The 22,421-nt window shown below is 45.2% G+C and overlaps 1 protein-coding gene across 1 annotated transcript; it reads left to right on the top strand.

Moving 5' to 3' along the window:
* The first annotated feature begins 1,876 nt into the window (after nt 1–1,876).
* On the top strand, nt 1,877–21,759 carry LOC118391122 (fibroblast growth factor receptor 4). The gene is made up of 16 exons (XM_035782164.2): nt 1,877–2,659; nt 5,019–5,331; nt 10,079–10,414; nt 10,630–10,683; nt 11,215–11,478; nt 11,653–11,909; nt 12,370–12,493; nt 13,664–13,993; nt 14,594–14,933; nt 15,097–15,218; nt 16,443–16,553; nt 16,730–16,920; nt 17,862–17,984; nt 18,766–18,974; nt 19,212–19,317; nt 19,656–21,759. The coding sequence occupies exons 2-16, from the start codon at nt 5,238–5,240 to the stop codon at nt 19,830–19,832; spliced, it is 2,838 nt and encodes a 945-aa protein (XP_035638057.1). The 5' UTR covers nt 1,877–2,659; nt 5,019–5,237; the 3' UTR covers nt 19,833–21,759.
* Nucleotides 21,760–22,421: the final 662 nt, after the last annotated feature.

Genomic DNA, 22,421 nt, shown 5'->3' on the forward strand with positions numbered 1-22,421 from the left:
ACAGTCAGAGAGGGATGGAAGAAACAGAGAGGGAAACAGAGGAGCTGCAGATAATAGGCTTTAATGGGGCATTCACATTCAGCTGGCCGGCACAAAAGAGTGGCATTGGGATTTGGGAGTTGGGCTGATTGTTGGGCTGGTGTGCTTAAGGAGAACCAAGCTCTGGCTGATTGTGGGGACTCATTGTTGAGTGGAATGCCAGCAGTTTTGAAGGAGGTCAGAGAGGACAGGAAGAGAGAAGTGTAAAGAGAGAGCAGGAGGGAGAGGAGAGCGAGACGGTGACGGGGAGACAGAAACACTCAGAAGACAGAGAAGAGATGCAGAGAGAGGGTGATGAGAAGAGAGAGAAAGGGAGGGACAGAGGTGAAATGGGGAGAGGGGGTTGTAGCATGCAGCTTTATTTAAGGACCTCCAGGGGAAAACTTTCTCTCTCTATCTGCAATGCTTTCTAGCATGATGTCCAGCAGCAGGGGTTGCTCACTGTGCCACATTGAGGGGCAATGGCATGGAGACTGTATTATCCAGTCCTCAGTCAGTAGCTTGGCAGAAGCCTGCATGGGCCTCACTGCACACACAGAGCACACATTGGAGTGAAAAACAGCCTTTGATTAAACAGGATAGTTTCCGTCTTTAGCAGTCTCTATTGGCATGGAATGAACTTGAGGGATTTGTATTTATGTGTGCGTGCGTGCGCGTGTGTGTGGAGGGGTGAGGGTACGTCCACGCGTTGGATGGGGGCCACGTTCTCACACCGTTGTGTCTGACACGAAAGATGTGCTGTGTTCCCTCTCCTCTCAAGCAGGAAATTGTTGGCAGAACGTTAGAGCTATTCCCGGCGAGAGTAGCCGGGCCGAGGCTGGCGCGCGGGTTGTGTGTGCTACGCTGCAGCTTGTGATGAATGAGAGGAACGGCGTTCATTTCAAACTAAATGCACCTCTTAGATCTGTCTCTCCTGATAGTTTGCACTGGCATTCATTATCTCTCGCTCGCTCGCTCTCTAGCTCCTCTCCATCTGTCTCTCAAATTCTAATTTCTTCCTGCACCTGCAAAATGCGAAAAAATGTCATAATAAAATGTCATATTTATAACAAAATACGACGTTCTAAACCATATGTAGGCATAAAGATTATGACGAACTAAACTACATTTTATTAGCTGATAAAATCCTACACTACACATGTTTTACATTGTGTGATTTGTTTAATTCATAAATTAATTAAGAAGTATTGTGTTCTGACTAACCGCAACCAAAGAGATTACTTTGCCTCGCTCTCTAATACAATTATGCAAATGAACGGGGGCAATTCTCACTTATTGAATAGGCCAAGGAAGTACCTTATAATTACATGCGTTGCACATATCCTTTTATACCCTATTTGTTTACGTAGCAATTTAACATGTAATAAATGAAGGAACATCATAAAGCGATGTCGCAAAAACAACTTAATTTGCATAATGAGTTTGACGTTTTATGAAATTATTAATGAGGAGAATTAACTTTGCATTCATTGGCCAAATATGGGTAAATAATTTGTAGGCAAATACATTTAACTTTTATTCTGGTTATGTTATTGACTTATTTATCAAAATATGATTTATTTTTAAACCTAAGTCTAAAAGCCTATATGTATTTTTCCTATCAATAGTCAAGTTCTAAATCTGCCTGAAAGGGATAGGTGTCAAGATTTAATAGAGCAAGAAGACCTGTTAATAGAGAAACAATCCAGATCTTGGATTTATGTGTGAATGGTGTGGAGGCGACAGAGATCTTGGTTTATGTTTGTCACCGAGGGGGTAACCTGAGGGGATTTTATTTGGGGGTGGGGGTTACAGACTCTTACCCCTACTCCCCCTTCTCGCTCGTTTTAGTCCATTGTTGTGACTTGCGCTCAGAGTGTAGCGGCTCGGGTTAGCAACGAGACGCAGCAGTAGCCTATACCCACAACATTAACAGTGTGGCTAGCTAGCTTAAATGAGATTTAGCTAGTTATTAAATGTACTGTGTTCTGTTGGGACCAACTCATTCACGAACAGACTCTGCGCGAGTGAAGAGCGAACCACGGTGCGCAAAGATTGACCAACATCTGTTCCATTGTTGCCGGGCTGTAGCCGAATAATTATCCACATTGAGAAGAGTGGTAAAGGGACTCTACGCCTCCTACATTGGAGATCTGTCTGTTTCTATTTGCAACAACCAATACAGATCTCGTTCAGTCTAATCTCAAGAGGAGAGAGAATTAAGCAGCAAGTTTGGCCGAAGTCTACCCTATGGATTTAGCACTTTCTGTCGCGTGAGCCCCTGGAAAGAAGGAGACGGGCGCGCGAGCCTCATTCTGACGTGAGAACACAATCTGCTCAGGGTGAAGTGGACTCTGTGCCCCAGTCGGAAGGATCAGCTCTAGCTCCTTCCCAGCTTGCTCACCACCGACCTGCTGTCCTTCATGTTTTGGTTGTTTTGATGGATTTATAAGTGCATCTCAGAGGGTTCCACCCGGGCGCACACTGAAGAAAATCACCAAAGACAACAACTAAAAAGGATTGGACAGAAATCCAAATGAGGATTCCAATATTGACCTCGATCAAATGGAACTAGGATATTCTGGTGCCTAATCGAACTTTATCAAGGATTGATCATTACGAGAAAATAACGAAATTAAAGGTAAGATGATTTCCTTGAATCCGCGAGCTAGTAGGCCTATGTTACTTTATTTAGTGGTTACAGTCGACAAGTCCACTAAACAATTGCTTTATTGCCAAATGTATTTCAACTCCACACATTGAAGCCTATGTAGAACCCTCCTTGCAAAGAGTTCCACGGCTGGTTATGGTTTTTCGACAAACATTAATTCAGACAATGTGATTATGTTAGCCTAATGCATGAGTTTGAATGAAATGCATGATTATATAGCCGACTTCGGTTGCAATAATGCATCCCCACCAGTTTCAGCTTGTGAACATTGAGCGATTGCTGAATGTGGCAGTGTCTGCGCAGCATAGTTTTAACATTGTCTCCACTGTCATATCGATTTGATCGACTTTGCGCACACATGACGTGATGTTGTTGAGTTTTTCGTCCAATAGTTTATGTGAGAAGCTTTTCCAACCGTACAATATATATATGGGAAAAGCTTCTCTTTACAAAGATAGGCTGGCAATACTTGTAACGCGCCATGGGAAAATGGTTGAAGTTATAGGGAATTTCTCACGATGATCATCTAGTTCAAATTTAACAGAACTAGCTGGTTGTTGGAAGGTAACTGAGCAGAAGACATCGTTTGATTTATGACAACAACATCGTAACGGTCTAAAGATAATACATTAACGCAACATTTTTTTTACGGATAGTGTAAATCCTTCTTCCACTTGGTGCTTTTGACAAAAACACAGACTAAACACTGGACAACTTTCACTGGACAACTTTCACTAGTTTATTTCACGCCAAGATTAGCCTACATGGGGCCACATCGAGATACGCCTACCATTTACCTCGCTGAAGATAAACACGTCGTAAATAACTCAACATATAAAAATAATATTCGTGTTTTTTCCAGTTAGGCTAAATGGATAAATAGTAGAGTTCGTTCATGGGATAGCTATTAAACGGTGTGTACCACGGCCAGTGGCGGACTTAGTGATTTGAAGGCAGGGATCAGTCTGAGGCCCCCCCACCCCACCTGTGTGTGCTTTTCAATGGGTTTTATAGTAGACATGTACATGTAACTGTAGAAATCTATTACATTTTAATGTGCCATGAACACAACGAGTAGTGATGGATCGCAAGTGGCTGAAACTCTCATTGGAGAAAGCATCCGAGCGAGCGAAACAGCACCCCTGTGTCTTACGACATGCCATACTCCTTTTGGCCAGTAAACATCAAATCCACTCCTGGTGTCCTCTCTCCTAATCTCCTTCACAAAACCCATTGGAGAAGGTCAGAGGAGAGGGACCTCTGGCTTTGTCATCCAATGGGTTTTGAGGAGGAGAGAGAACACGAGCAGTATGGAAATGAGATAGAGTGTTGGGCCAGAAACCAAAAGGTTGCTTGATCAAATCCCTGAGCTGACATGGTAAAAATCTGTAATTCTGCCTCTGAGCAAGGCAGTTAACCCACTGTTCCCTGTGCACTGTGGATGTTGATTAAGGCAACCCCCCACCCATCTCTGATTCAGAGAGTTTGGGTTAAATGCAGAAGACACATTTCAGTTGAAGGCATTCAGTTGTACAACTGACTAGATATCCCCTTTCCCCCTTTTTGAAATAATGCCCAACTCACGAGGCCCCTTGATGATGTTCTCCTGCCTAATGGTAAGTCTGCCACTGACCATGGCTGCACGCACATGGTCTGCATGGAACACTCCAGGACTGGCGCCTGTGCACAGTTGGCCCGACTCGGTTCAGTTGTCGTCATCTGGACAAATCACGAAGCTCAGTCTTGTTCCTGTTGCCAACTATGCTCCCCTGTCATGCGATAATAAAAATAAACAACTCCTTTCCATCAAATAACAAATTATTTGTTGTTCTCATAAGAGCAGTCTGCTCTAAAATTATTTGAATATGTCCTCACTAGATTATTTAGTGGGCTCAGGGAAAAATGGCACACGTAAGCCTAGTCTTATTTTTTTTAACCTGTTTTGGCCTGTCTGTTGTGTTGAGTGCACCTGTGAATTTGCTATTGTTGCTCCCTGATAGCTTCCTGGCAAGTCTCAAGTGTTTTCATAGTAACAGCCCATTATCCAGACAGGCTGTGCACCTTCCATTCGCAAACAACAGGCTAGAAAAGCCACATATTCACAGCTTCTAGTTATTCATGACGCAGTGGACAATGTGCTGTAGGCTAATGACTGAATGGTCAGGACACCTGTTTAAGAAGAATACAACGCCAGTCTAAAAGAGTCTCTTTCTATCTCTACCTATTCACAAGGCTATATACCACAAACAATTTCAGTGCTACTTACTGGAATCACATGCTACAATTTTACATAACGACTGACTAATTCTCTATTGTATTGTCTTTCCAGGTCCAGTTTTTGGGGTGTGTGTTGAGTTTGCCAATGCCCGGAATCGCTGTGTGAGACCAGGGTTGCCCCCTTCATTCTTCACACACACACACACACACACACACACACACACACACACACACACACACACACACACACACACACACACACACACACACACACACACACACACACACACACACACACACACACACACACACACACACACACATCTGCAAGATGGTGAATGTCTACACGGCTTGCATCGTCATACACTGTCTGACTGTTGGACTCCTGGCCAAAGCCATCGGGTCAGAAGACGGAAAAACAGAAGGTAGGTTGCTCAATATTGCCTAGGATTTGTTGTTCTTGCAGGTATATGTTCTTGATTGTAATTTCCCCTATACTGATGAATATTCCAAACCCTCTTGATAATTATTTGCTGATGGATAACTGATTGAATTCTCCCTGAGGGAGGTTTCTCAACTTTATCCGTTGCGGTTTCTTAAAATACATCTCTCAAGTGTATCTCTATAGTACACAGCTTCAAATTTCAAGTGAGGTTGCTCAGTTCTGCTTAGACAAGTAATAAAATGAACCACCAACAAAAGCTTTAAAAATAAATAAAAAACCTCAAGGTTCCATTTAATTCACTGAGAGATCTCATTGAGGAAGGAGAAAAATGCCCGTAGCTGTAGAGTACAGTAACCCTTTGATTCATCAGGCTGGTCTCTCTATAGGCAGAACAGTGAGCCACAGGGAAGGTAAGATCCAGTCAAATTCAAGGTGACAGGAAGGAGGAAGGTTGTAATCATTTTTCCGGGGTGAGGAGAAAAGAAAATCGCCCAGTGCTTTTGGTGCTGTAAACCGTGCTACTCGATCCCTCCGAGACCCCGAGGCTCGGAAGTGTAAATCTGTCTGGCCCGTCGCCAGCCCAGAGAGCCGAGGGTGGAGGAGAGGAGGAGGAAGGGAGGAGAGGATGGGGGGGGGCTTCCATTGATGTTTTACAAATACACGCCTGTCATTGTTTATTACCTGCCACAGCCACCCATTCATCTCTAAGTATTGTTATGATGTGTGCAGATTGGCTACAGGCTTGGCAAATTGCAGCCCTCCAGGTTTACAGGAGCTGGGGTTTCTTTTAAGACCCTATACTGATCACTATCAGGGAAGGAGGAAGCCCTGCTCTAGTCTAGGGCTAATTTCAAACACTTTAGTCCAAGTTTTTAGAACACATTATTCAAATCCATTTGTATTTGTCACATGCACAGAATACAACAGGTGTCTGTGAAATGCTTACTGACAAGTCCTTAATCAACAATACAGTTTAAAGAAAGTAAAAGTTAAGAAAATATATATTTTTAAACATACGTTTTTTAAAAAGTAACAGAATACAATAACAAGGCTAAATACAGGGCGTACCTGTACCGAGTCAATGTGCGGGTGTAAAAGTTAGTCACGGTAATTGAGGTAATAAGTACATGTAGGTAGAGGTAAAGTGACCATGCATATATAATAAACTGCGACTAGCAGCAGTGTAAAAAAAATGAGTGGGTGGGATCATAGCAAATACTTTGGCTAGCCATTTGATTAATTGTTCAGCAGTCTTATGGTTTGGGGGTAGAAGCTGTTAAGGAGCCTTTTAGACCTAGACTTGGTGCTCCGGTACTGCTTGCAGTGCGGTAGCAGAGAAAACCAGTCTATGACTTGGGTGGCTGGAGTCTTTGACAATTTTTTGAGCTTTCCTCTGTCACCGCTTAGTATAGAGGTCCTAGATGGCAGGAAGCTTGGCCCCAGTAATGTACTGGGCCGTACGCACTACCCTCTGTAGCTCCTTATGGTCAGATGCCGAGCAGTTTCCATACCAGGTGGTGATGCAACCGGTCAGGATGCTCTAGACAGTGCAGCTGTAGAAAGTTTTGAGAATCTGGGGACCCATGCCAAGTCTTTTCAGTCTCCTGAGGGGTAATAGGCGTTGCCGTGCCCTCTTCATGACTGTCTTGGTGTGTTTGGACCATGATAGTTTGTTGGTGAAATGGACACCAAGGAACTTGAAGCTCTCGACCCGCTCCACTACAGCCCTGTCGATGTGAATGGGGTGTGTTCGGCCATCCTTTTCATGTAGTCTACGATCAGGCCCTTTGTCTTGCTCATGTTGACGGAGAGGCTGTTGTCCTGGCACCACATTGCCAGGTCTCTGACCTCCTCCCTATAGGCTGTCTCATTATTGTCGGAGATCAGGCCTACCACCGTTGTGTCGTCAGCAAACTAATTGATGGTGTTGGAGTCGTGCTTGGCTACGCAGTCATGGGTGAACAGGGAGTACAGGAGGGGACAAAGCACCCACCCCTGAGGGGCCCCCGTGTTGAGGATCAGCGTGGCAGACGTGTTGTTGCCTACACTTACCATCTGGGGGCGTCCCGTCAGGAAATCCAGGATCCAGTTGCAGAGGGAGGTGTTTAGTCCCAGGGTCCTAAGCTTAGTGATGAGCTTTGTGGGCACTATGGTGTTGAACACTGAGCAGCATCTGTGGATCTGGTGGGGCGGTATTCGAATTGGAGTGGGTCTAAGGTTTCCAGAATGATGGTGTTGATGTGAGCCATGACCAGCCTTTCAAAGCACTTCATGGCTACAGACGTGAGTGCTATGGGTGGTAGTCATTTAGGTTGGTTACTCTAGCGTTCTTGGGCACAGGGATTAGGGTGATCAGCTTGAGACATGTAGGTATTAAAGACTTGGTCAGGGAGAGATTGAAAATGTCAGTGAAGACACTTGCCAGTTGGTCCACGCATACTCTGAGTACACATCCTGGCTGTTTAGAAGCGCAATCTCCACCATAAATTCAAATTATTTATACAGGATTTACCCTAGCTGATCAAAGGACCTGCTCTCACTTGGGGCCAAAGCCAGACCACAGGTACTTTTCAGCCTTAATTTACATAACAATGGCTAACTGTGAACTTGAACACTTTCTCACAAAGCAACTGTTTTGATGATGCAGAGGTTGTTGATTCTGCTCTTCACAAGTCCTCACTATCATCCCTAGCTATGGAAACACAATTTACCTAGGGGCGTACTCACTAGTGTAACACTGGTGTTACAGTTGAAAATCAGCATCATTAGTAAGGTGAACCCAGGTAGTTTTTCAATGTGCCTGTTTCTTAAGAGGGTCTACCCATGACTCTGTGGACAAGCTGACTCCCGCAGTGGAGAAGTGGTGAAGGTCCCAGGTCCCCACCTCGGGGCCCACAATGCAGCACTAAGTCCCTGCCAGAAGACATTAGACTCATTGGTAATAATTCAGCATGGCAACACCACCCAGGAACGTTCCAGTTACCAACCAGGAAAATAAAAAAGAGAGAGCGAGAGAGTGAGAGAACAGAGGTAGCCATTATGAACTCTGGCTGCAGGATGAAGTTGGTGATTTTTTTTTCTCAGAGGAGTGAAATGTATGCCACACACATAGGTCTGGAGCACAGGCGTCAGTGTGCTAACGCAGAACAGCGCTGCTCACACTCAAGCTGACAGTGATTTAGTGAGGAATTCATCCCCTCCAGATATGATATACAGTAGATCAAATGAATTGGCATCGAGGATGCTTTGCATTTTAAGTAGTCAATGTTTTATATATATTTCCACTATGTGGTAGGAATAATACTGTAAAATTGTGAAAATTATAATAATGGCCTTTTAGTGTAAGAGCTGTTTGAAATGATTGCTTGCAATTTCAGCCTGTTTTGGTGGGTTGAAGTTTTGGCCTGTCTGGTGACATCAACATGCGGTAAATTAGCTAATAGACCAATAAGAAAGAGAGTTCCAGTCCTCTCTGCCAATAACAGCTAGGTTTAAGTTTTCTTAAAACCACTCCAAGAAAAATTCTTGCTTGAGAAATTGCTATTTGCTAAGAAGCTATTTTTGTTTCTTTTTGACCATTTTAATTGAAAACAATCACAGTAAGGTACTTACTTAACTGTTACCCAGAAATGATTTGATATTGAGATTGTTTTTTAAATGGCTGCATTGGCTCTTTAACCACTGGGCTATCCTAATGTGTTTTAAGCCATGTGACTACAATAGTAGTATCGCTCACTCTTCTACACAGTCACTATATTATTGACAATATTGCGTTATGGCAGTTTGTTCTTAGCATATCCTTTGTGGTGAATGGATACTGATGTAGAAGACTTACATTGCAAAATGTGTCACCCAGAACAGAAACCAACCGTAGCGTACCATGAATTCACCCCTAAAGGAACTCTAGTCATGAAAGAGAAGAGTGCATCTGATGGTCAAACGCTCCCCTGCCGGGCGAGTCACACCAGTGAAATGTTTTGTGTTTTGCTTTTTGTTGTGTTTGCCCCTTTCACACGGGGTGAATATTCACACTCAGCTGTGAGTTCAAATGAAGGCCACGGGCAGCTCAGAGTCCTCACAAGTTCATTAGCATGGTTCTGTTTGCTTGGTGAGGAATGTTGCCTTTCCAAGCTTAACAGAAAGCAGCACTTTTAAAGTTGCCACAGCTTTTTGCACTGCACTGCAAAGTAAAGTCACAATGTGGGATGGGATGGTAAGCTATTGGCTAGATGGGTCAATCACATAGTCAAATGAATGGGAGCTTTTCATTGGACAGGGTGCATATAAGGTACTTATTGCAGTGTAATACAGCTGTAATAAAATGTTTAGCTAATTTGAGTTTGATTTCACCCTAGCTCTCACCTGTGTATTCTTACTCCGCCTGCCTCGCATGAAGCAGTTAGAGTGAGCAGCTCATCAAGCAGGGGAAACAGATTGCCTTTTACTTACTGAGGTGGCTACAGGAAGCAATCAGACAGAAAATTGGTGTGACTGGGCGGGCACCCTGCATATGGCTGAGACCAGTGGAGCCCTTATTATGACACGTTAGCCCCCAGTTTATCAGTGCACTCTTATCACCCACCAACCAACCAGTCTACATTCAAACACAGGCACGCTGAGAAATGTGAGAAACAAATACTTTTACCGACGTGTTTAGATGTAAACTGAGGCTGGCGTTTACATTTTCTACTTTTTTTTTTTACAATCCCTTTCTCCTCTCGGTACAGATTTGACGGTGTCTCGGCCACTCATCTTGCCTGGTTACCCTGAGAATGCTACGGCGGTTGTGGGGGGACAGGTGAAGCTGCTGTGTAAGGTCCACCGGCCAGCCATCACCAAGGTCCAGTGGCTAAAAAGAGACGAAGAGCGCCTGGGAGCCGAGGGCCAGCCACATCTCAGAACTCTGGAGGCCCTACAGAGCAACATCTCCAATGTGAACATTCTGTCTCTGAGCAATGTGTCTCTGGAGGATGCTGGAGAGTACATCTGTATGGCTGAGGCCACTACACACGCTGGACTACAGCTACAGTCCATGCAGTCTGCCTGGCTACAGGTTCTACCAGGTAAACACTTCTTGCTAGACTTTGTTCATCAGGCTATTGGATGCTTCCCACATAGAATTAGGAATTAGAATAGAACATTTAATTGGATCTATATAGCTTCCAATGCGCTCCAGCCGTGTGTTTTTTTGTCAATTATGTCTTGATAGTAATTGATTACTAACAACAGTAACTAGCTGGAAGTCAACGTATATTAATCTCATACCTTGTCCCTGTAGGGACCCTGCTCTCCCGTTACCTGGACCAGAGTACGCCCATTGAAGTCCCAGCAGGTACTTGCCATTGAACTGCCTCTATCCCAGGGGAGTAAAGAGAACAGAGAGGAGTATGAGTGAGGATGACAGGGGCCATCTGTGTTACTGAGAGGCTGTTTGGTGGGCTGGAATGGGGCTCTCTCTCTGAGCCTGCCTCTCAGACCGCCACTTAACCATTGCCACTCCATCGATTTGTTTCTGAAGGCCAACCCGCTGTCACGCTACAACATGTTCATTAGCTACATTCTTTTTCTCTTTTCTCTTTTCTCTTTTCTTTGTTCTTGTAGCTAGCTTGCTCTCACTCCCACAGTGATCCATGCTAAACAAAACAAGGAGCAGAGAGAGGTGGAGAGAGGCCTCCCAGTTGCCACGACAACCTCTTTTTGTGTGTGTGTCTGGCGGGTCAGGGGATAATGGGGGCGAGAGTTGAAAGTTCATAGTTGAAGGGATGGCCACTCACTTGAGAACAAGATGTGGCCACCGTTTGGTGTGTGCGTGTGTGTCCCGAGTACTCACACGTTTGTTTTTGTGTCTTTGTTATCCCTGCAGATGTCCTGGAGGACCTTAGTGAGGACACCACTGAGCACCTGCTCCTGGAACCGGGTGATGTCCTCAAGCTGCGCTGTGACACCAATCGGCCGGGGGGCGTGTACTGGTACAAGGAGGGGACCCGGGTGATGCACACCGCCCGCATCCAGATCCGCGGGGGCGTTATGGAGATCACGGACGTGACGTACGAGGATTCTGGGGTGTACGTATGTGTCCTCCGCGGGACCAAGGAGCCCCTGAGGAACTTCACCATCACTGTAGCAGGTGAGATCTAGATTTAGAAGACAGAAGAAGTCTCAGCCTTAGAGGTACGATGATATGTCCAATGAAGTTCTAGGTTATATGTATGCATCTCTATTGTCTTGGTCTCTATGGCCTCCTGAATGATCAGTTATAAAAACAAGTTATTAACTCTTTCCATATCTTGATGCTTCTCAGACTTACTGGGCTCAGGTGATGATGATGAGGACAACGGTCTAGAAGACACGTCGGCTGAGATTGAGAATGATCAGGTCTACTTCACAAGAGGTCCCTACTGGACCCACACCCAGCGCATGGAGAAGAAGCTGTACGCAGTGCCGGCAGGGAACACGGTCAAGTTCCGCTGCCCGGCCATGGGCAGCCCTCTGCCCTCCATCCGCTGGCTGAGGAACGGACGTGAGTTCAGGGGAGAGCACCGCATCGGAGGCATCAAGGTGAGACAGTGACCAACCTGGGAGCGAAGACAGTAGGAGAGTGGTTAGGGTGGGGATGAGATGGAGGGTGAAAAAGGGTGGGGAAGAGATGGAGGGTGAAAAAGGGTGGGGATGAGATGGAGGGTGAAAAAGGGTGGGGATGAGATGGAGGGTGAAAAAGGGTGGGGAAGAGGAGGAAGGGGAAGAAAGGGAGAGAAAGAGGAGAGAGGGGAAGAAAAACAGTGGTTGCTATTTTGTTTACTGGCATATAACTGCCACATAATTTGTTCTCAACCCTTGTCTCAATAGGGAAATGACACACTGTGAATCTGTTTACACTGGATCCATCAAAGACAAGTTACCATAGAGAAAGACAAGCACTTCCACAGCACAAGCCAGTATAACTTGTATCCGTAGGAATGATCCAACACACAACGTATAGACAACCCATTTCTAACGTGTATGTTTTGTCCGTTTATAGTTGAGACACCAGCACTGGAGCCTGGTGATGGAGAGTGTGGTGCCTTCAGACCGTGGGAACTACACCTGTCTGGTGGAGAACAAATACGGCTCCATCACACACAGCTACCTTCTGGACGTGCTGGGTAAGAACACTCACTCATCCACCTCGCAACAAAAACCTAACTTTACCTACCCAACACAGTCTGCTGTTTGCTCATCTGACATTCAACTCCCAAAGCTGGGAGGGATAGTATGGGTAATGAGAAAAAGTCATTCCCTCCACTATTCTCTAATTCAACCACATTCCATCAAACTTGTAACACCAGCCCTTTCCGTCTCTCTCTCCATAATAACTGGAAGTAAAGTTGGCATGAACTCATTATAAAGTCTGTACATCTAGTCAAAGCTCCAGGGTGTGTGCAGTACTGTAAGGTATTGTTTCCCCTGTCCTACACTCACCACCACCCCACTCTAGACATGTAGACACAGGCCGTCTCCCCGCGGAGCCACTGCCAGCCCATGATACTTAGCATGTCAGGCCTGATTACCGTCCCGTCCCGTTGCTCTCCCCACTCTACCTCAGTGGCGTCTCACAAGACAGAGAAACACAGAGGCTCCACAGCTCACCTCAGACAGAGGGAGGACAGCCGGTGGAGAGAGGAGAGAGAGAGAGGATGGCCAGGCTCCCCAACCAATTTTCCCCCTGACCTGTGACTGGCCAGTTTCTGCGGCTCGGCAGTCCAGTGTGGGGTCAACTGCTGTCTCCAGAAGCATGCAAGGGGGAAAAGAGCTTGCACACACAGAATGGACAGAGGGAAGCAACGCAGCGACTTCCAAGCTGGCCTGGCTAGAAAATAAAGTTGCTAATGAAACCAATGAGTGAGACTGACTGCGTCTGGCTGGTGTTGGTTGTGAGAAACAATGCCTGCTTATCTGTCCCTTCCCCTTTGGCACTGCTGTGCTGCGGTCAGTCAAATGAACTGGTCGTTACCACTGGCCTTTCTCTCCATGCCTGCGAAACACAGCATTTAGGAAACAAATAAGACTGATCTAGAGATAACCTTGTTTCATCTGAATCTAAATTATACTGTTATTTTAGATGAGTATTTACTTCAATGGTTAGGTTATTCCAGGCATTCCAGAGTACTTCTTGTAGCTTAGAGACAGCGATGTGCTCCGTTGAACAGAGGAATCTCCCTCTCGCTGTCCCCCACGGCTGAACTTCGAACTCTTCCCTCGGGCAAGGGGAATCCTCATGGCCCTCTGGAGTCTAACACTCTCTCTATCCCCCCCCCCCCACTGTCTGTTTTCAGAGCGCTCCCCACACAGGCCTATCCTGCAGGCTGGTCTGCCAGCCAACACTACAGCAGTGGTGGGCACTGATGTCCAGTTCTTCTGTAAGGTCTACAGCGATGCCCAGCCCCACATCCAGTGGCTGAAACACATTGAGAGAAACGGCAGCCGCTACGGCCCCGATGGGACTCCCTACGTTCAGATACTGAAGACAGGCAGCCTCAACATGTCAGAGGTGGAAGTTCTCTACCTGACTAAGGTGACCGTGGAGGATGCTGGAGAGTACACCTGTCTGGCTGGAAACTCCATTGGCTTCTCCCACCAGTCTGCCTGGCTCACCGTCCTCTTGGGTATATTTATCCTTCAAACTACAGTATGGCAACATATGGTCAAAGTAAGGAGTTTAGAAGAATTCAGAATAAATTGTCACTTGTGCTTTGGGCCAAGTATAGTCAACTTACCAAAGGTATTTTTAGGTCTGTCAGAGTTAATCCGTTAACTCAAGTTAACTTTTTGTAATTTTGGCGCACAATTATTTTTTATTGTGATTAATTGCATTGTCGGAAAGCGTTCAAAATACACTGAAAACATAGTAAATACATAATATATACAGCTAAAAACAACAATTTGATGTCAAAACAAGTTGACGTTGAGATTTTAAAAAGTGTGCTTTATTGACCAGATTTTGCTACCCGTTACTTTGGACAAAATCAAGATGTCAATAATCTTGTAATGCTTTTTGAATAAATATCTTAAATTACAGCTCAATTAGAGAAAATTCTGAATTCACGATTAATCGTGATTAATCACAGCCAATACTGCAATTAACTAAAAAAATAATACATTGTTTGACAGCCCTCGTCTTTTTGTATCGAGTTCAGAAGAAATGGTCACTTGAGTCAGTCTCAAACCCATCATTTTATTTCCTTTTCATCGTCTTCAACTCATAGAGGAGGACGTGGCTGACGAGGTGGACCTAATGGAGACCAAGTACACTGACATCATCATCTACGCGTCTGGCTTCCTGGCTCTGGTTATGGCCATCGTTATCGTGGTGCTGTGTCGCATGCAGGTCAACCCCAGCAGAGAACCCTTCGATGTCCTCCCCGTCCAGAAACTCTCCAAGTTCCCCCTCCGCAGACAGTACTCTGTGGAGTCTAACTCGTCAGGAAAGTCCAGTGCGTCTCTGATGAGAGTGGCCCGCCTGTCTTCCAGCTGCTCCCCTATGCTAGCCGGAGTCATGGAGTTTGAACTGCCCTACGACCCCGACTGGGAGTTTCCCAGGGAGAAGTAAGTCCTGTTTGACTTTCTGGTTTGTTAGGGGTCTTGGTTTAGGTACTTACTGGTTATTGAGTCAGTCATTGAGTTCCTCCATCTTGAATATGTGTTTTGGTTTCTGTTGAGTTCCATGTATCTTCCCTGTACTGACCATCATTGTCCTTTCCTTCTCCAGTCTGACGTTAGGGAAGCCACTGGGTGAGGGTTGTTTCGGCCAAGTGGTCAGAGCTGAGGCCTATGGGCTCAACAAGGACCATCAGGAGAACATCTCCACTGTGGCTGTCAAAATGCTGAAAGGTACGAACTAGGAACCATCTTCTTAGGAAAGACTGGACAATGACTAGTATTTATTGTTGACTCTATTTCCAGATCCACAACATGACCAAAAGTATGCTCGTCGAACATATGATTCTAAAACGATGGGCATTAATATGGAGTTGGTCCCCCTTTGCTGCTATAACAGCCTGGGAAGGCTTTCCACTAGATGTTGGAACATTGCTGCGGGGACTTGCTTCCTTTCAAGCCACAAGCATTAGAGAGGTCTCAGTTAGCGTTCCAATTCACCCCAAAGGTGAATGATGGGGTTGAGGTCAGGGCTCTGTGCAGGCCAGTCAAGTTATTCCACACCAATCTCGACAAACCATTTTTGTATGGACCTCGCTTTGTGCACGGGGGCATTGTCATGCTGAAACAGGAAAGGACCTTCCTCAAACTGTTGCCTCAAAGTTGGAAGTGCATAATCGTCTAGAATGTCATTGTATGCTGTAGCGTTAAGATTTACCTTCACTGGAACTAAGTGGCTGAGCCCAAACCATGAAAAACAGTCCCAGACCATTATTCCTCCTCCACCAAACTTTACAGTTAGCACTATGCATTGGGGAAGGTAGTGTTCTCCTGGCATCCGCAAAACCCAGATTCGTCCATCGGACTGCCAGATGGTGAAGCGTGATTCATCACTCCAGAGAACGCATTTCCACTGCTCTAGAGTCCAATAGCGACAACCTTTACACCACTCCGGCCAATGCTTGGCATTGCGCATGGTGATCTTAGGCTTGTGTGTGGTTGCTCGGCCATGGAAACCCATTTCATGAATCTTGTGCTGACATTGTTTCCAAAGGCTGTTTGGAACTTGGTAATGAGCACTTTTCGTTCTGTGAGCTTGTGTGGCTTACCACTTTGCAGCTGAGCAATTTTTGCTCCTAGACGTTTCAACTTCACAATAACAGCACTTAAAGTTGACCGGGGCAGCTCTAGCAGGGCAGGCATTTGACAAACTAACTTGTTGGAAAGGTGGCATCCTATGATGGTGCCATGTTGAAAGTCACTGAGCTCTTCAGTAAGGTCATTCTACTGACAATGTTTGTCTATGGAGATTGCATGCCTCTGTGCTCGATTTATACACCTGTCAGCAACAGGTGTGGCTGTTGACCAAATCCACTCATTTGAAGGGGTGTCCTCATCATTTTGTATATATAGTATATGTTCCTAAGACTTCAAATGTGTGTCCGTCTCATTCCCCAGATGATGCCACAGACAAAGACCTGTCAGACCTCATATCTGAGATGGAGCTGATGAAGGTGATGGACAAGCACAAGAACATCATTAACCTCCTGGGGGTGTGCACAGAAGATGGTGAGTTCAAGACACAAGTTCACAACCAAAGGTCAAAAGCTACTATATCACTGTTGCTCCTCACTCATTCGACTCTAGCCCTGCTCAGTGACATTGTCATTAATGGTGGTCCCATGCCTCCAGGTGTCCATAGGGAGGATGGAGTTGATCACTAACTTTCTCCCCTCCCCTATCAGGTCCTCTGTACGTGCTGGTGGAGTATGCGTCTAAAGGCAGCCTCAGGGAGTACCTGCGGGCCCGCCGGCCACCTGGCATGGACTACACCTTTGATGTGACCAAAGTGCCCGAGGAGCAGCTCACCTTCAAAGACCTGCTGTCCTGTGCCTACCAGGTGGCACGTGGCATGGAGTACCTGGCCTCCAAAAGGGTGAGTGCTATGTCTTAAAGGGGTTTGGTTAGCTCATATGTCCATCTCAATATGGATTATTAGGTTTACAATTGGTATGTGGCCTTCTATAGAATGACTTTGGCCTGAAGGGGTTTAGACAACAAGCAAGAGCAAGTGATTCCTTCCTTCCTTCCTTCCTTCCTTCCTTCCTTCCTTCCTTCCTTCCTTCCTTCCTTCCTTCCTTCCTTCCTTCCTTCCCACCCCCCAACACACCATTCCTCATTCACTAGCCTGGTCTCTCTTATCAACACATCCCTTTGTATGACACACCATCCTGGAATTCCACAGTGGAGTGGTGGTTGAGCCCTGTTTACCCCTCCAGCCCCATCCCTCTGTCCTGCCTGCCTGCCGCAGTGGGCTTTGTCTTTTTTAGCACAGCCATAAATCTGTTAGCAAACAGGCGCAGAGCTGCGTCTGTGCCCCGGCATCGGGTTTCTGTCTCTGTGGCTTGCTAAGAATGCAGTAGTCTGAAACCACCCCACCATTATGGAGCCCCCGGAAAACCAGGGCTTTCTCATTTCCACGAATCCCCAAATACCACGTCTATTTGAAATTAAAACCAAAATAAACTTAATGACATCCATTCAAGTCCAGCAAACAGTGGTTGTTTTTCAACAAAACCTCGAGATCTATATAAAGTTGATTTAATTTGGTGCGTTTGGTTAAAATTGGATGCTGCGTGTTGACTTAAGACCAGGTCTTTTCATTTTAGAAACTCACAGCGAATCATTTCTATGTCAATACTATCTGGTTTTACATGACTGCAAAAACAGAAAACCACAATGTAGACCTGGTCATGTAATTACAATATTCTAAATTGTAGAGTAACATTTCATAAACATTTAACATAAAACTCAAAACTGCGTATATCTTTATGTTCCCTGACTTAACCCTGGTTTCTCCTCTCTCTGTCTCTACAGTGCATCCACAGAGACCTTGCTGCCAGAAACGTCCTCGTCACGGAAGACAACGTCATGAAAATCGCAGACTTTGGCCTTGCTAGAGGAGTGCACCAGATTGACTACTACAAAAAAACCACCAACGTGAGTTATCCCATCCTGCTATACCCCTGACTGGCTCTGTGGCACCTTGTTCCTCTCCTAAATCGAGACAAGTGCCCGTTCCAGGGCTGTGCTGTTGTGTGTCATCTTGTTGGCCAGCTTTCAGAACAGCCCCTGTTGGTACATGGAGACACAGCAGACTGTCTGCTCTCTGTCTAGTGTCCCCCAGTCGGCTTGTGCCTGTTTCAGCTTTAATGCTCTTAACCTTTTACTGCAGTGGGCTAAATCAGCATCACACAGAGTGATTCTTGACAGTCTTAAACAAATCTGCTTTGAAGCAAAAGTATACATCTCACACACATGGTTATGGGCTCAAAAAAGAAGACACCTGTAGCATGTCAGATATAGAGTTGAAATGTATTACATTTTGAGTTAGCATCCCAATATATTACTCTTTACATACATCACAGAAGGCTGAAATATAACAAAACGGTTGACAAAGAAACACTGGATTTCCTTCTGGGTTTTGAAAAATATTAATAATATTCCACCCATGAGGCCAAAGAGGGTGTTTTTGTCATTGACAGCAGAAAAGGGCTACAGACAGATGTTTGATGTGTGCCCACTGATTGGCAGCCAGCTTAATGGGAGATCATTTGAAAAAGCTGACGAGGAAGGGAAGAGGGGAGTGGGCGAAAGAGAGGAGGAACGAGGGAGTCGGGGAATGATGTATAGACAACTGGATGAAGGACTCTGGCATCGTGGCAACCGACTGACTCAATGACTGTCCACCGCTCACTAACGTTGTTGTTCTGTTTTGCAGGGACGTCTGCCAGTGAAGTGGATGGCACCAGAGGCCTTGTTCGACCGAGTCTACACACACCAGAGTGACGTGTGGTCGTTTGGGGTGCTGATGTGGGAGATCTTTACCTTGGGGGGCTCGCCCTACCCCGGTATCCCTGTGGAGGAGCTCTTCAAGCTGCTGAAAGAAGGCCACCGCATGGACAAACCCTCCAACTGCACACACGAGCTGTGAGTAGACACACGCAAGTACACACCTAAACTGATCAAACACCACAAGCAACGCCACAGCCTTCTCACCTAAGCTCGCAACTTTTAAGTTGAACATTGACATTTATTACAGTGTGTTTCAGAAGCTTTTGTTTTGGCCCTCTCCTGTGCTACATTTGCATGTTAGTAAATGTGAAAATGTTGTGGATGTGTGTAATTACCCTGGTACTAACTAGCCCTCTCTGTCTATGTGTACAGCTACATGAAGATGAGGGAGTGCTGGCATGCCGTGCCCACACAACGACCCACCTTCAAACAGCTGGTGGAGGAGCTGGACAGAGTGCTGCTGTCTATCTCTGACGAGGTGGGTGTCTGGGACCCCTGCTCACACACACACACACACACACACACACACACACACACACACACACACACACACACACACACACACACACACACACACACACACACACACAATCTGCTCGCCAGATGTCGTGTTCCAACATACTGTTCCAGCTATAGTTTAGCTTATTACTTTAAGACACCCTGTAGTTTGTACACAGCACACAGTCTCAGATAAAATGTCAACCTTACTATGCATCACACAACACAAACGTCAAGCTTAAAAATACAATGTAATAAATTGCACAAATGCAAAGCATTGCCAAACTGAACAGTTTCTCTCCTGCTTCTTCTTCTTAGTACCTGGACCTGTCAACACCTTTCGAACAGTACTCCCCATCGTGCGAGGACACTTCCAGCTCTTGCTCCTCGGACAATGACTCTGTCTTTACCCACGATGCCCTGTCCACCAACCCCTGTCTGTTGGGTTACCACGACGTGAATTCTCGGATTGACCTGAAACCGGCACTGCGGTAGACAGCGGCTCCAATGCGAGTCCTCTGTCTCAAAGGGCATTACATGGAGAAGTTTACTTTGGGAAACGATCATGTTGCATGAAAAGTGGTACTTGGACTGTCTGCTCTGGCACTGTGCCCAACAACAGTATCTCAAACTTTGGCACTACAGAACCCTGGTCATCTAAAATGGCTGCCTCTTATCAGGTTTGGGTTTTTACAGTAAAAGGACTCTCTTTTGTTTGGGTCTCTACAGAGAGGATGGACAATGGTCATCTTGTACTCAAACTCATCTGAGCTAGCATCCGAACAGTATCCAAACTGAGCTTTTAAAACAGAAAAAGAAGTTTTAACATAAAATATTTATTTTGATATGGGAAAAAAACAGAGAAGCTGATTGTTAAATATAAATCTCTCTATATATAAGATTATTTTACATTTTGCTATTTAAAATTGTCTTAAATCTCAGGATCTCTTGTGTTAAAAAGTTGCTGTAGAGGCAGCAAAGTGCCTGATTTTTTTTCTTCCTGTGAATATAAATCTAAAAATGTTTTATGTACATATCATAAAAAATACAATTACCTTTTATAAATTATTCTAAATGATACAAAAATGAAGGTGTTCAACTGAGGTGAAGAAAGAAATAATGTATTCAAGCGTTTTAACGGCCAAAATGTCCTCGCAATTCACCTTCCATTTCATCAAAATCCCTTCAGTCCTCTGTTTGTACGCTGCTCTGGCCTTTGTATTGCATCCAGGCCAATCGCCAAAGCCCTCAGAACCCCCAATCCCTTATGCTTTCAATTGTTGCAAACATAAACTAACTATAAGAACAGTATGGTCTGGGGGTCTGGGCCCTGAAAGAGAAGAATACAATTAAACACAGGACACTGTGGGGGGACAGGGGGAGCAGCCCAGCTTCCACTGTCAATGCTGTATGAAAAGAAAAGGACTGGACCTGAAGGTCTGAATGTGAAAAGCCCAGTGTGATTGATTTTGAATCGTCCTCTTTTGTTTCCCCTTTAACCAGGCCCAGTGTGTTTGTAGAGGTACAGGCTGAGGCTGAGGCTGGGCCTGGACAATAGGGTCTTTGGCAGTCCTGATGGGTGTGACTGTGGGGACAGGGATGGTGGGGGGATCCGGTAGCCTCAGCCCGTCAGCACCTCAGCCTGGGCCTGTGTGCAAATGAAGACTCCCTTATTATGATAATGCTTGGCTCCCAGTGATACCAATCTTTATTCTGCTACCATCTTTTAATATACATATGCTAATTCTTATGCTTTGTTAAAATTGGGGAGAATACTCTAAATGTCCTCCAGGGAATGCAAATGGTTCACCTCGAATCATATAGATAAGCCTCCAATGTTGTTGTTTCAACAACGCTTCAGAATCTAACTGCCCCGACTGTTTTTCATTCAGAATACTCACAAGCATTTGTATAAAAATGGTGGTGTTGTGGGTTGAAAGCAAAGCATAATGCACATACAGTAACAAGCAATTCAGGTACCAGGGCAGTGGGACTGGCTACCTACCTTTTTGTGTACAATGATGTCCTTACCGTTCAGGTGTGAGATTTATTTGGTGGGTCATCATTTTTTGGAAAACGAAACATTTAGCAATTTAGCTCAAAAATCGTTTTTTTCTACTCGAAAGCAGCATGACCTCCAACTGAAAACCAAACCATGAGCTACAGAACAGCCTATATGCATTTAACTTAGCCCTTCAACATCGAGAGTTGTATCACAATAATCCTCAGTGTTGTTGTTTTGATTCCCGTACTACACAACGTCAGGATCAACTGCATGACATTCCATTTATGTACGCCCAATACAATTGTAACAATCACAATGTTCTTTAATAAAAATTCATCAAGATCATTATTTTAGAAATATGTAATTTATTTGTTTATTGTTTTGTTTTTGTATGAAATAAAGTATAATTTAAAAGAGCCACTTTGTCCTTTGCCATATGTCATTCTTTTAGAAAGCAAGAGAAATGAAGAGACAGGATGCACAGAAAGAGAAAGAAAGAAAGACAGCATCTGAAGACAGAGAAAGGGAAAGAGAAAAGGAGAGAGGGAGACAAGAGAAAAAGATGAGGGTTAGGGGTTAAGGAGTAGGGGGTAGAGTGCACTAGTGATCACAGAGACCCAGTTCCTTTTAAGTAGCATTCTCAGCCCCAGCACACGGCTGGCTTATCTCTCATGTGAATCATTCCACCTCAAAAAGCACAAGAAAAAGGATTTCAACACCCACAATCTCAGATTGTTCTGACATTGTTTGTGTAGTTAGACCAGATAACATTAGCATAACTGAAACATTATTTTGTTGAAATATAATTTGATCTGAAATTAAGCGAATTGATTGCACCCAAATTGGCCATTTTAATTGATAGGATCACCTGAGGGCTCTGTTACCTCGGCTCCCGTGCTGGCCCATCCGGATCCCCTTTGGAGGTGGATGCGTCCGAGACTGGGATAGGAGCCGTGCCCTCCCAGCGCTCGGTTACGCCACCAAAGCTCTGCCCCTGTGCCTTCTTCTCGAAGAAGCTCAGCCCGGCAGAGCGAAAACATGACGTGGGGGACCGGGAGCTTTTGGCTGTCGTCAAGGCT

Source organism: Oncorhynchus keta, chromosome 12, assembly GCF_023373465.1.
Source record: "Oncorhynchus keta strain PuntledgeMale-10-30-2019 chromosome 12, Oket_V2, whole genome shotgun sequence".
NCBI classification, from domain to species: domain Eukaryota; kingdom Metazoa; phylum Chordata; class Actinopteri; order Salmoniformes; family Salmonidae; genus Oncorhynchus; species Oncorhynchus keta.